Raw genomic sequence first — 15,995 nt, 5'->3', positions numbered from 1 at the left:
AAGTGGGTCAGCTTTCTGTACCTCCTCCACACTTCTTCCCTTAGATCACATCTTCCTGTGCCCCTAAATATAAACTGTCAAAGGGGACAAAATCCTGCACAGTAGTTGTTATGGTAATTCTTAGAGCTGAGGAGCGTTTAACCAAAACTGTATTTGAAAGCCTCTGAGAGAACAGTTTATCACTTGAGATCTGTGTAATCCCTGGACTGGTACACCTAGATATCAGCTAGGTGTGCCAAAGGCAGTTAATGATCTAAAAGATTAGTTCTGAACTGTTTCAAGCACATGCCTTTGCAATTGGAGAAACACAATGTGAGCCATCCTGAGTTTTCACGTTTCAGCCGCAGCAGCAGTGTGAGGGAGCCCTGGTCTGCTGCGCAGTCAGGGGTCTTGTGGAAGATAATCTGCACTAGCACTCAGCTTGACTTTTTTATAGTGCTGACATGAGGTGAGTAGATCAGAGATCCAGGCTGCAATTATGTAGGTGAGAGGCAGGTTACAGAGCTGCACTCATATAGTTAGTTATAGTCTAGAAACAATTTAATGAAATGCTGTTTCACAGCTTTCAGTTCCCAGGTCATAATTGGTCTCAAGTGTTACTATCCGAGTGGTCTTAATGCATTAGGGATGTCATTTCATGTTAGATATTCTCCAGGGTAAAAGCAAGTTTAAAATCTGGTCCCCGTCTCAAGCTCCTATTCCCCTTCATGTGATAGTCTAACACTTCTCAGTTTATGTCAATGAAACTGTTACTGAGGCCAAACAGATCACAGGAATTATTTGAATTTTATAAAGGAATGCCCTTTACACACTTAATTCACTAGCCCCATTATCCACAAGTGTCATTACATAATTAAGAGTACAGTGTGAGGGCAGGTACCAGCAGCTGAGTATAGTGAAGTCTAAGAACCTCTCAAATTGGCTTTGATACCACACACACACAAAATGTTAAATTGCACACTAATGTGTCAAGGTCACACTCAGTATTTCTGTTTTAAGAGAAGCACATCAAAAGGTCAGCTGCACAGTCATGTAAACATATCTCAGGTCATTCACCATCAGGAGACAATAGATCTAAAGCCAGATTCAAAAAGGTTAAAAAAAGTCCATATATAGGCTATTTAGTGAGAAGGGGTTTGCCCTCCATTTTTTAGGTGTTAATGTTTCATATGAATGCCAGTAGCAAAAATATAAAATAAGGATGTTAAGAGTGCATATTAGTTTGAATATTCTATCTAAGTGATGAAAACATTCTCAGGAGAAATAACATTGAACTTTTTTTTTAGTTTTCCTGGGTTTTATCTGTCTGCATAACAGTCAGTAACCAGAAAGAGACGATTCCAATATATATTCCCTACCCTCCAATTTTGTGGCAGTTATATGTTGTGGAAAGTAAAATCACAGGGCATTTCAAGACATAAATTACTTCGCAAAATGCACAGTTATGGTGATTCACCGATTATTCTGAGTTGGAAGGGACTCACAAGGATCATCGAGTCCAACTCTTAAGTAAATGGCATTCAAGTCAGGCTTTTTGATTATAGTAATTTGTTAATCTGGTCAGGTGCTGAGAGGGTGGGACTAGAGGATATGCTGTAACAGAAGTAAGATAGATTCCCACAGCAGCGAGAGGAAAACAAGAAAGCAAATCAAACCCCAAACCTTCTAATTCTTAGAGATTAAAATTTCATTATCTTAATTCATTCAGATTAAGAAAACCTTTTACTAAAAACTATTCCTCAGTCTTTACTTAGGATTCTCTGTATTTAGAGGTCATGATGAATGAAATTAAGATTTCTAATTGACTTTCATTGAACACAGAAAGGTTACTGCAGACTGTCAAGACTCCAGTGTTCCCACAGTTCCCCATATGAGATTTCATGCCTTGCCATATGGTAACCCAGCCCATTTAATTGCCCTCATTCTTGGAAAGAGTTTACGCATCCAACTGAAAACCAGTCGAATATATGCATACCCCCAGTAATACACTGTAATTTCCTTTTGTATTTTGTAACTTTTTTCAAAGCTCTCAAATACAAAAGAAAAGAACTGAGAATCACTTAAAGGTAAAAAAGTTTTTAGGTACTTTAGTTTTAGAATGTTAAAACGGGGACGGGGGATGGTGGGAAACAAGGATATGTAGAAAAAGTGCATTCAGAACACAAAAATATGTTCTCTACAACCATGTCTTATCGATACATCTTGAAGCTTCCATTGTGTTAGCAATTCAATTTTTCAGAATGTGTAGTGGTAAATAGAATGTTCTTTCTGAATAGGTTTCTGTTTTAAAGACAAATGCTATGACTTTCAGATATAATTGCAAAATAAAGAATTATGACAATAGCCCAATTATATTTTTTTCTCAATTAAGAGGTTAATGATTGCCCATCATGTGAAACTCAAGTGTATTTACAGTTCTTTGGACTTGAATTTTGTTTAATAGACAATATATACGTTTATAATAGGACACAAATGTAAGTCACTGTTTATTAAGCAGAAAGTAGAAAAATAGAATTAAATTTGATGAATTTAAGGCTTTCACATACCTGAAATGGATTTTAACTGAGCATGAGGCTGAATAGAAGTTAATCAAACCCAGGCAAGTGAATTCCTCAGGCTGTATCACACTGTAACATGTTTTCAGTGATTGTGCATGGAATGGACAAGTGCAGTTAATTTCTTAAAAAAAAGATGTAGGACATCTATTTCATTTTAGGGCTATCAGTTTGGGATGTCTGCATTTATTATCTGATTAATTAAGGCAACAGTTTTTAGCAAGCCGTGAATGGAATGTGTATATTTAATACACCATTGACAAAATAGTTTCTTTCAACAGAACCAATATAAAATGAGCATGTAGTGCTTCTAAGGGCTGTTGTTAAGGGTAATGTTTCCTCACATAAGAATCCTTCTAAATCATGCTGTTGTTTTGCCATACTCATTACTTTGATTTCCACTTCCCCGTTTTCCAGTGTATTTGCCTGACCAGCAGGTGAGTTTACACCATTGTTTCCTTGACAAATGTGCTGTTGGATGCACTGGAGATCAGCTTCCGTACACTGACGTTTCCTGCTGACTCCACGTTCAGTGTCTGTGCAATACAGGTTGATGATATTTTTAACCTTTGCTCTTTTCAAATAACTTTGGTTCATAGTAGCTCTTCCCTCCCCTCATCTCTGACTAATCTGGCTTTCTGAGCTTTCATTTAGCATTGAGAGAAAAAGGTAAAAGCTGTTTCAAATTATCTTTTTCAGATATTGATGTCTGGGAGAGAAGATTGCTAGAATTTTTTAATTTTGGGGTGGAGTCCTTGGCTTTTTCCTTGTCTCACATTAGGGTTAAATTAAGCCTATACTAACCACACCTTGAATAGCCCCCAGATGACTGAAGATGTGTCCCCCCGTTGTGGCAGAAGGCTTTGCCGTGCCAGCTATTTCCACTGTGTAGTAAACTTTATTGCCAGTTTTGAATTGCCAATGAGTTTCTGTCCATTTATTTTCTCTCTCCTGCAGAAGACAGCTCAGTCTAACTCAGCCCAACGTACACTTAAAAGTATTGTCTTCAGTAGCTGAGCTGTTTAAAGATGGTGCCAACTCCTTTGGCCACTCCTGTGTTAATTTTCTGCCTCCTCAGTTACGCTGACAAAATATTTTGAGGTTTATATGAGATCATGGACATGAATTATTGGGAAAGGAAAAATGACAATGAAGAAACTTCTCTGTATTTGTAGTTTAAATTGAATCTCTTTAGTTTTCCATATCACAGAGTAACCCCAAAAAGAGTTACAGATGCACAGTTGTTTGTTGACAAGTGGTAGTTTCATAAACTGTCTTTGTTCATGAAATTGCATTCCATCACAAAAATGTCTTTTGGGGCATTTCTCACCACACCACCTTATGGCCTTGTCAGCACAAATCTCCAGTCCCATGAAAACCACATACAATTCTTTCCTGACATGGGGAAGCAAGACATTCAGAGCCCTGTCAGTGTCACTCTTTGGTACTGCAGATGTAAAACTGGAAGGCTGTGTTACTGTCCATTTCCTCAGTTTCCACGTGTCACCCTGTGAGGTCTGGGTGCAGCTCAGTGTGAAGGCAAACATTTCTAGACAGTTTCCAGCTTTTTTCTTCAGAATGGAATGAGCCATCGATTTATGAACTTTACACAGTCTAGAATGTATAAAGGTGTTTAATAACTTAAAGTTTGATGTGTCGTTTGCAGTGAGTCATTCTAGAGTGACTAGCTGGCACTGGTGTTCAGCTGGTACCTGGGAATGGTATGCACTGAGTCAAGTAGGATTCAGTGCAGTCTCTTCATTAATGCTGTTGGACTTGGGCTCTGAGTAGAGAAACCTAGCCTCCTCTTTATCAAGAAGGCTTTTAGACATTTCACTGTTCCTTGACAGCAGCATTCAGAGTGTACATAATGGCTACTGTGTTTTATAGCACCAAACTTCAGGAAAATAACTCTGAGACCTTTGGGCCTTTGTAAAAATACTGTTCATGAACTTCTTATGGTCAGATAGACAAATAGCATCACCTTTGACCAGATTAAATCCTACATGTCTCTGAGAAGCAAATCACATATACTAACTGGAAAACTCTCATTTTACATTTGTAAAACAGGAATATATATATTATGCTGTAAATCCATTGTCAAAAGTCTGATTTAATCATCGTCACAGCCATTGACAATGATGTGTGCATACTTGTGAAATGAAATTAGTCATCTCATATTGACCTGTTCTGTCAGGAGTAGAATCAGGAATAGAATTTGTGAGTGTGCTTGAATAAAATGCTGTATGAAGCTGATATCTCTAAATAATTGAGAAGTTAAGAAAATGTTCCAATTCGGCAATTTTAGAGATAATTATGAATTTGTTTGTATTCAGTATTTTTACACACTTCTCTTCCAGCTACCCTGATAAATTATGCATTGCTATCAAGAAAAAAAGATGGAAAAAAAAATCCCTGAATGTGCACATAGATTGTGTCTAGACAGTTTTATTGTGCTGTATTTGAAAACGTGGACATTTAAACCTAAAATTCAGCTCTTATTACGCTTTATTTTATTTAAGCCATTATAAAGAAAGGAAGGAGTATGTCAGTGAAAAATAAATGCTTTCTTAAAAAAACATTAAAATATTAATTATCTTAAGGACAGAAACATTGAAATTAAAAACAAGAAATTAAAAACAAGAAACATGAGTTTAGAATTTAAACTATTGCCATAGATCCCAGGTATATGTGTATTCATTCTGAGCTCCAGCTCTTCTGTGTGCTTGCTTTTTTCTCGGTGAGAGAAGAATCAGCTACCACATTCTAGTCAATGTAGAAAATTACATTTCTAATATTTGTAATGAAGAAACAAAATCTCTGTCACTCTTTTAGGACAAATAAACTCAAATTTCTAAATTTACAGTTTTGAAGAAATAATTGCTGAGGATTGGACAGCAAATGGGGTCCCTTGTGGGATAGGGCAATACTTGTCTTGCTGTATCAATAAATTGCTTGCTGTTGTTCAGATAATTTCAAAATAAGTGTAATTCAGTAAAACAATGGCTTCAAATCTTTTTCATCTTATTCCCATTCAAATTTAATCCTGAGAAAATGTAGTTGAATATAGGTTTGCTCTGTCAGAATGTTTTTCTGCCCATGGGGACATTTTTGGTGGGTGGAAAAGCCAGTAAGCTTTTACAGTTAATTATACTTGTAATTCTGTGTTAGCAATAAATTTCAAGAAGAAATCTCTCCTTTTCAAACTCCATAGAGTTACTTTAATTCAAATCAATATGATGAAATGCTTTCTTGACTCACCTTTTCTTGTGTCATTATACCTCTTTATCCTGTTTTGTTTCTGACTATACACAGCATTTGAATTATAAATAGCTTGTAGCACTTCTGTCTCAACTTTATACCCCACAATACACTCTATGTATGAATTATAATTACTGTGTTCAGGAATTGATATTTTGTATAAATGAGATCCTGCAGTTCAAATAATTATAGTATGTGCTAACTTCTTTAATGCTTTCATTTGAAAGGTTTTAAAAAACTTCCAAACATGTTAGTAAATATTTTCTCCTTGTCTCTTTTACTTCTTCAGAATTTACAGGAAATTTCAGTACCTTTTAAATCCTCGTCAAGTTTATAGTCTTTCTGGAAATGGACCAATGCCAGGGTAAGTCTACAGTTAATATTATTACCAGGAACTCATTTAATAAAATGCTACATAATCAAATGAACAGACTGAAGTACATATAGCATGTTTGGAATGTATCAACACTGTAGTTCTCTGAATGGCTGGAAAAATGTATAGGTATTATTTGTTTACATGTGCAAATAAAGCTATGTCTCATATGATTTACTGAAAACCATGCATTATTCTATAAGAACGCTGGGATAAATTTAATTCTATTTGCAGCTTTAACTGCCATATCAGCAACCGAAGTTCTTGGGGTTTACTTCTGTGTTACAGATATCAGTGGCCTCAAACATTGACCTGCCTCCATCCCTTTTCTCTCCTGGCATCCATTCTTTTTACATAAACACATATGTGCACGTGCACATCTGTTTGTAATGTGTGTACCTGGTCTGTGTGTATATATTTATATTATTTATATTTATATTTATATTTATTTCCTTGTATGTGTCAGTTATGGATTGTTATGATGTTATGTCAGAATATGGTGACTGCACACTCCTCATCGATTACATAATCTCGAAAATGTAGCATTTGGAAAAGGACTGGCCAGACTAGATTATGCTGGCAGTGACTTTTTTTGTGGACTGAAGTGTTCTCTGAACCAGCTGGCATGACAGTCCTTGCTTGGAGTGCTTCTTGTTAATTTGCAGTCATGTGAAGACAGGAGAATTACAGTGTATCAAATACCAACCTTTGCCACCTGATATTGTCTCCTTTTTAAGTACCATGTGCTTTGGTAGGAGAAAATAAGACAGAGCAGCACTGAGTATCTGCTCTCCGTTTTATTAGGTATATACTGGGTGCTATTTACTTATGTCACTGATACATGAAATTTTGCATCAGTGAAAAGAGTTGCAGAAGGATATTAGGAGATATATGTTCACTGGCATTAAGTTTATACTGGTGTTTGAATACTTTTTCTTTGGCCTTTTCAGTTTTTATTTGTTTAGGCTTTTTTTTGCTTTGAAGTTGGAGGAAAAGAAGATGAAGGTGGAAACTTACGGGATTTGGGCCTTGCAAAGTTATATTTCAGTTTTCACATTTATATTACTGAAAAGTATGCTCTCACTTTTTCTGCCAGTATTTCTGAGTTTAAGGCTGAGTGTACAGGAAGCTATTCTCTCTTCAAACTATGCCCTGTAAGCTATTTATTGTATTAGACTTGAGATGTGTGTAACATTGATGAAAATGAAAAGTGTATTGGGCTCAATCCTTTTAGAAGTTAAGATACTGTACACTGCAGTATGGCTAATGTTAACATGCTGAATGGTGCAAAACCAGCTCAAAAAATGGAGATAATGACATGCATGATTTCTTTCATGCCTGTAAATGTCTTGTGCCTGAATGCTAGTGCTGTTTTTATTAATCAAATAATATTTGTTGATTTTATGCTAGTCATGACACATATGGAAAATTTAACTACTTGGTTCAGAGCGTAAGTAGACTAGAAGAATTAACTGAGATAAAACTAGTAACCAATACTCTTTTACATACTGTATTATTGAAATGCCATGGTATAGACTGACGTGAAGATTTTTAAAACAACTGAAATATCTTTGTTCAAAGTAATCTTATTTTATAGAACTTAAAAAAAAAATCTGGGGCTGCATTTCTTCCATTAGTGACTCAGTTTTCATGTATCTTGCGATGTGAAGGAAAGTGCATTTTAAGGCAGAAGCACAAGAGGGCAGTGTTAAGTTCAAGCTGAAACCCTTCGCTGAAGCAATTTAAACATTAGTCTTTTGAACCAGGACAGTGTTTTTTAGAAAATGTTTTCATTTTCTCTTTCTTTTAGGAATCTAAGTAGTTTTACTTCAGAGTCACTTTGAAGAAACTTATAATTAATTTTCAAACAGGCACTGCTTGTTTTGGTATATTTTTTATTCATTTCACAGAAATGAATAATCCTAAATTTCCAGTTTATCTCCTGCCATCACTTTTTGCCCCTGGCAATACTTTGTAGGCTGCATATAATTTTTCCCTTAAGTGAGAAGTTGAATAAACTCTGGTATTTCATTTACCAGTACTTGTTTCATTTTCTGCGAGGGCTGAATTGCCTAATGCAACCTGCCCATCCATCCATCTGTCCACTCATTCATCCATCTCTGTAATGCCAGTTATAATGGATTGTCAATCAAAATGTTATGTTTAGTTAATGTTGTCATATGTGAAATTTAGATCAAAATGGAACACATTTGGGTATTGCACAGCACAGAGAAAACAAAAGTGTTTTCTTAATCCCCATAAGTTATTTAGTAGCAAAGAATAAACATAATGTATATTTATTTTAAAACATTTATGATTATTGTAGTACACTTTAGTTGAGCCTATTTTGAGATTTTTTTTTTCTTTCAAATACTATTTTCAGACATGTTTACTCAACCTAGAGAATGTTTATAGTGTTAGCTAAGAATTTGCATTTTTTTGGTAGAGCCAACCTGTCTGCTTTAACCCATAATTTAATGTTTTTAATTTCTGATGGTGTTTTTCTCCTGGGCTGCTGTCATCAAACAAGAAGATAAGATTCACAACTTTTCCAACTTGAGTTCCAAACATCTGTGGCTGACATGAATTGGTATTTCCAGTTCATTTTTGTCAACACTCCCCTCTTCAAATAGCAGAGAGGATGACAAGAGAACTAGAAGACTAATAAAATTGTAAATCTTAGGGGGACTGTGAAACTGCTGGTTTGGGGGTTCTTTTAATGGTCAGCAGCTCAATTGCTATGGCTGTTGTTCTTTCTCTTTAGGGGGATAACCATGTTCTTGCACAGAAATGTGTTGGAATAAAGGACTCCAAAATAACAACAACAACAAAAAATACCCCAAACCAAAACACAACCCTCAACTCGCCCCCAAAAAGCCCCACCTTTCCTAGTACCATTTATTGTGTATTTTTTCTATAACTATGCTGGCATATAGCAGGTCAACATAAAAATATTTTTAACAAGTTGACAATGAATTTTAGTATTGCTTTCTGAATGTGCAATTACTGAAGTAGATGTGTCACCTTCTTTTATAATAGGTGGGATGGTAGATGGAGAAGTGCAGGAACAGCAGCAAAGGCATTTCTTGTAGCTTCTTTGCCTGTCTACACTAGGGCTTTTGGAGCAGTTTATATCAAGACATGATGTACATAGTCTGTATGAAAATATGTACATGATGCAAGTAAACCTCATGGCAGTGACTCTTGCACTGATTCCTTTCCAGTAGTGCAGACTCATCTGCTGCAAGGCCTGAAAATCAAGAAGCTCTAAGCCAAAGGGCAGCAGTGCACTTGAAATATGGGTATAGTAATTAATGGTTTAGACATTCTTTAATTGGCAGGAGAGGTATACGAGTGAGCTGGAAAAACCCTGTAAGCTCTGCAGCTGAACAGAGGCATAAAAGTACTCCACAGTTAGAGACTGCCACAGTTAACACAGTGACGTGAAAATTGCTGGGCTGATGCATTGTGTAATTTGTGCCTAGCACCTGTGTTTTTAGCCGTGAAAAGAGTTTCCCTCTTTGGTTGTTATATCTCTATAGGAGTCTTCTACTTCTGACAACAACTGTTATTGTGGATTTAATGATCTTGAAGAATCTGAAATTCAGTTATTGTTCACCTCACAGAGAGGTAAATAATAGCAGAATGAATAGCAGTCGAGCCACAGAGCCGCAGGACTCTGTAGAGAGGTCAGCGTTTCACAAAGGCTTTGTCCCTCTGAAAAGGCCTCTGTTCCCTAAAGTTCTATTATTTAAAATGTCTAATTTATGTTCTTTTTATACTCTATAATAGAAATTATATCCACAAAAGTTGTATTTCTTTGTAACTTCCATAATAATTTAATTTGGAGAGCATCTATTTTTTAAATTCTATCTGCAAGTCTGCTTCAACAGGCCTTTCTAAATCTTAAATTCTGCCCACTTAAAAGATGCCCAAGACAGCAAAACTGAATCCCTACCACTTGCACTGTAATTTAGTTGGGAATCTGCAGCACCTGGGCCTTTATACCTTCATAAAGCAATAGGCCTGTTTTGAAAGTTACACTATTTTCATTAATTATTTGAATTGACAGCTAGAGCTTTTCTTTCCTGTTGGACATTTGCAATACCCATAGTATTCTGGGAATATATATCCACCAAGAATAATTTTAGAAGATAATAACTGTGTAGTTATTTTCTTCTGAACAAAATAGTGAATCTGGTGCATATTTTCTTGGAAGAATTGCATTTTTTGCCAAAGAGTGCCAAAGCCAGCAATGGTAGGTTGATTGTACTCTAATGATAAAAATTATTTTTTTACACCACAAATCAGTAGTACTTAGAATTCACCAAGTCTTCACATGTGAAACTTACGTCCTGAGTTTAGAGATGCATTTTAAGCAGCTGTTTAACAATATTTTGCTTCTATGACATCTGTGTGACATGTGTGGTGGCACCTGATACCTATCCTGAGATCCACTAGTGGATTGTTCTTTGCTTGGGCTGTAGACAGTCTTAAATTATGCTTCCACTGTTAGTGAAGAAGAATGCTGAATGGTTTCATGCATTGCTGTTGTTATGACACCTTGTGTGGCTGAACAGCTGAAATTCTGCATAGTGCACTGCTTTTGGCTATAAGAGGAAAGGTTATGTGCAGGTAACTAGATGGAAAATATGCAATTCATGTTTTCTGAATGTAAAGTAAAACTTCAGTTTTACTCTAGTAAATTAAATGAGTTAAATAAATTAAAGAAATACTTCAGGTGTTTCCTTAAACTGTTCTATAAGAATCTGTATGTGTGTGCTACCTGTGCATAAATCAATTAATTGCATGATTCAAAGTCAAATAGTTACATCCTCTAGTTCTGGTATTTCATTTATAAATAGATTCCATGCATGCCTATGGATTTGATTAGGTGATTATGAAAAACTGAATTAGAGTAATATAGGTATCTGAAACAGTTTCCCCCTTTCAGGTGGAAATTACTGATTTATCAGTAGAAACTCAAAAATTGCCTTTGAATCCTTGTTTCTGGCAAAATAAAATGAAAATAGGCAGGTGTTAATAATTTTCTGTTTTGAATTTTTTTTCTAGAAAACAGGATTAAATTTTCTGGCCTGGTCTTTTCACTTGGGGTAACATTGTACAAAATCTTTAAAATTACTTCCATTTCTTTCAGTTTTGCTTTAAACCACTTCTACTAAATTCTTCTCCAGCAGGTTTTTTTAAAATTGTTATTTTCATACTATGTCAAAAATGGTAGATAAAAAGTAACAGGTGCTATTAAAATACTAATTGAGTACAGTTTTCTTGGTAAGCATACTGAATTTCTCCCTAAAGATCTATAAAGAAATCTGTCAAATTCTTTCTTTACAATTGGAACACTTACTGAGTCTGAATGAAACCTTATAAAACAGAAAACTGTGTTCTCTTCTCAACTCCTAATGCAGGCTGCACATTCTAATTCAATGAATAAGATTTATTTACATATATAATTATATAACTATATTTAATTTTATAAATTAATTTGATTTTATAAATATTTATATCTGCTATAGTATATTTATATACACTGCATTTATAGATGCAAATATACCGTGTAACTTATATTATACATTATTTTTATGTATTTTGTGTGTTATATTTTTATATTTATAAAAAGTTATGGGAATTAAATGCTGTACTTTGCTTAGAAAATTCACTGTCTGTGAATTTAAAATGCTTGAAGGGAAATACAAATGAATCTTATTGAAAATGTTTTTGCTAATATGGTTTTGCCAGATTTTTCAGTCCCCCTCTTTTTTGGAAGTTATTCTTTTTTGGTGAAGATTAAGTATACAGTCACAACAAAAAGAACATTTGATAGCCATGTGGTGAAGAAGCTTGTTTATAAAAAGAGACAGAGGTTTAGGTCTGTATTCTGCTGGTCTGGATTAATGCTAACATCAACCCTGTACTTGTGGTGTTGTTTTGGTCAGTTCTTTTTTTTCCAGACTTTCTTTATCACATCTGCTACATGAGGTAGGAATGCTTAAATATTTGCAGAAATCAGTACCCTGCCATCACCTCTGGGCTATAATTTGACTTTAAATTAAACTGAGATACCCTCAGTATAGGAAGCAATAGAATTAAACGTGGTAACTTTCTGCAAACGCAACACCTTGGGTTGAAGTGGGAATCCTGGTGGCAGGAGACATTTGTCTCAGTGCCAGGCCTTGTGATGGGATGGACAATGGACCCCTGTGGGCCAGAAACATCTCAGTGCCTGCTCTTGCAGTAGCAGGAGGTGACTTCCAGCAGAGGATCTTTCAGCCCATGTGCTTTGGAGAAGATGTGTTTCCACAAGTAGCCAGTCAGGTTTGGGACATGACATTTTGGATCACAGGAGATCCTACAGCTCTTCTTCTGCAGATGTGTGAAGTAGAATGTAAAAGGAATGGAAGAAGGAAGGGCAAGGCAGGCTTTAATACAGGGCGAGTAAGCATCCTTCAGGCATTATATTTGCACTTGAAATTGCTTCAGAGTTCTTCTGAGCAAAGAAAATTACAGGGAGTGGGACATGTGATGGGCTTAATTCTACACAACTTGGCTAAAATTGAAATTCTGGTAAAAAAACTAATAGAACAAGAAGTTGTCCTCTCATCTTCTATGTATTCCATAATATTTTTGGTCATTGTGTTTTTCATTTCCTTCTCCCATGCTTGCTCTTTCACTCTTTATTTTTTCATATGTTCTTGATTTTATCAAGAGGTCCAAAAGAATTTTAAAGCTTTCTAAGGACAGGAACTCCATTCTCCCTGCAGCACTAAAATCTCATATGGGAAACAGTTGGAATTAAAACCTTGCAAGCTATTGTCTGTATTTATTTTTATTCAAGAATTTGTGCAAAACGTCTAAGTTGTGCATTTATTAGAAGATTGCAAACTGAAAATCAGATCTGTTCACTAGAATATAGAATATCCACTCAGATATGTGTAACACAAATTAATAGAATATATGTGAATGTGCATACACATACATGTATAGTAATACAACAAAGTTACTGGAAGTTTTTTGTCTATTCACAGTTTATGTGTAAGGACTCAGCATATGTCAAAAACTATCCTGAAATGATGCTTTAAAATTAAAATTATTGCACCTTAGCATAGTTTAATGTATCCTCACTTTTCAGCATTATACAAGATTGTTATAGAATGAAGTGGATAAGGAGGTGGACATGCTCACTTGACGGATATGGAAGCAGAAATAGCCAGGAAAATATTACCAAAGATATTTTGCTTTTAAAATAGGGGTTTTAGGATGATGGAATATGTGCCTTCAATCTGATGCTTTCTCATTTTGTATTAAACCATGGCACAAAGTTGTTTTTACCAACCACACAGTGTTCAGCTTAATATGTACCAGTGAACTACCAGAAATATGAAATTTTCATATAGCTTTATTGAAAGAACTTCACAAATAAATGTTATGGCTAATACATTTAGACAACTTAGACTTTTCTGTCTTGAGATACTACCTGGAATCCATTTACAACTAGGTGAACAGATAATGTTTTCTGACAATAGTTTCAAACAAGATTTGAAGTGAGACAAAGATTGGACTACCTTCCACGTCCAACCTTTCTCTAGTGTTAGTGTGCCATAATAACCCTTGAATAAATGTTGTTTGAAATTTTTCAGATTATACTATTAATAATAATATTGGATTGTACTTGTCTAAAAATGAATACAGAAGCAGAAGTGATTTTTAAGTGGTCTCTTGCTATTTACTATTAAATGAAATGTCTTAAGCCATAAAATGTTTACATAATGCACAATTATATTGATCATAATTAGGTATCTTCATTTACTCTTTTTAGGCTAAATTTTTTCCGAGATGTTGCTGAGTTCAGAGTACTAGCTTGCGGTGGAGATGGAACAGTAGGCTGGATTTTGGATTGCATAGGTAATCTATAGCTTTTCCACAGTTTTGCTTGCCTCATGGTTTTCGTTTTAATGGTCTTCCTTATATACCAGTGCATGGATAGAACTATTTCAAACAACAGCTTGTCCATTTAAATTTTTAAAATGTGTTAGTTTGGGACATGATTATTTTTAAGGGTACTCAAATTGCAAAAGTTATTTAAAATCTCTAGTCAAATTCAGTGTTTCTGGATTTCCTGAAATTTGAATTAATCTATCTTAATTTCAGTTCGAAGTCTATTCCCCAACTGAATAAAATGTAACTTGATAATTTTAATACAATTTAATTTAGCTCACTTGCTTTCTTTTAGTTACCATATTTTTGTTTATACTCTATTATCCCATAATGGAGATAATGTGTTAAGAGATAATTCAGTTTTGGAGTTCTTTCAGTCACTTGTCTGTAAAGTCCACCGTACAAATCACAAGGAAGGCCCAGAAGTCAAGCTACGACAGACTTAAACTCCTCAAAGATTATTAAGGACAATATCTTCCACATTCCATGATCATTTATTTGATATTAGGCTGTAGAGAAAAATAGTGGGCATGTGGGACAGTAGAAATTAGGAAGTGAATCAAGAGAGGTCAAAAACTCAACTGAAATTTTATCCAGTGTTTAAAAGTGTGTGCTTTGTGGGGGACCAGAACACCTTTAAAAGTTCACTGAAAAGTAAAACTGATGTCATGAAGGAATGATAACAAAGGCATATTTCTAATCTTGGTTGGAAAAAAGTCAGTTTGCAGATGCAAGTTACTGATTGTAACTCTCAAATAGCCTTCAGAGTCATAAATTATTGTACATAAATATCAAGTGCATTGCCTAAACTTGGAAGAAACAAAGTTTTGCAGCTGCTAATTGTGTCGTCATGAGACTTTTTTCATAAGGTCTAAAATGTCAGGCACTTACTTTCTCTTTCAGTAACACACCATCTTCTGCAGCTTTTTTTGTGGCATGGAACTAAGAAATTTCTTGGGGCATCCAGGAGCCATCTTTTTTCATAGGTGCAGAAAATATTTTTTCAATGCTACCTTTTGGGGAGGAAAAGCATTTTAGCATCTAAAGTTTAACAATACACCTGTTTCTAGACACTTTCTAATTTGGTCTTCCCTGATATCCTGATATATAAAGAGCTTTTCTTTTTTTAAGAAACTAAAAAAAAAAAAAACGGAAAGAAAAAATAAACAAAAGGAAAAAAATAATTCTCATCAGTTTGAAACTTAAACTTTTTTTAAATTATTCAATTTAATATTACACTGTCTTACAGATTTCCATTACAGTGGTTATATGAATGTTAAATCTTTCTATATTATTGATAAATATCCACGTCCCTGCTACATCTATTGCATAGATAAACTCCTGGTAATTATTGCTGATAATTGTGTGTAATTCTGTAAACAAAATAACCATTTGATTAATTAAGTATAACTTTTAAATGAGACACACTATTCATTCACATTAACCGGGAAATTTAATAAATTATATATTTGAAACATATAGTCCACCTTTCAGAAAGGCTGTATTTCTTGACAGGGGTTTTCTCATTGGATTTTGAACAGAGATTCTTGGGCTTAAAATGCTACAAAAATACCAGTAAAGACTGAAAAACGCCATAATTTCATTCATTTCAAAACACTACTGAATAAATACAAAATTGCTACTTAAAGACTTGATCAGATAGGTCAATTCTCCCTTTGAATAGCAGGTTTAGTTCCTGACAGGCAAACCCATCTAAGCGCTGGTGTTAGTTCCAAGGACTTCTCGGTAATGGTGCTCAGGTGTAGACACAAATCCAGGTAAATACACAGTTTAACACAAATTTGGTAACACAGGTAAAAAAGTAGAAGGTTCACCTCATTATTCATGAT

At 34.9% G+C, this 15,995-nt stretch overlaps 1 protein-coding gene across 8 annotated transcripts in view; it reads left to right on the top strand.

Annotated features, from left to right (window-relative positions):
- DGKB (diacylglycerol kinase beta) overlaps positions 1–15,995 on the top strand; it is a 455,069-nt gene that overhangs the window by 246,163 nt on the left and 192,911 nt on the right. For all 8 annotated transcript variants that reach the window (XM_085050831.1, XM_085050830.1, XM_085050829.1 and 5 more), the window contains 2 exons: positions 6,106–6,180; positions 14,027–14,112. In XM_085050831.1, coding sequence (XP_084906957.1) covers positions 6,106–6,180; positions 14,027–14,112 — 161 coding nt within the window. The remainder of the gene's footprint in view (positions 1–6,105; positions 6,181–14,026; positions 14,113–15,995) is intronic.

Source organism: Lichenostomus cassidix, chromosome 2, assembly GCF_008360975.1.
Source record: "Lichenostomus cassidix isolate B80296 chromosome 2, HeHo_3.0, whole genome shotgun sequence".
Classification (NCBI taxonomy): domain Eukaryota; kingdom Metazoa; phylum Chordata; class Aves; order Passeriformes; family Meliphagidae; genus Lichenostomus; species Lichenostomus cassidix.
This window is presented reverse-complemented; position numbering and strand designations above follow the sequence as displayed.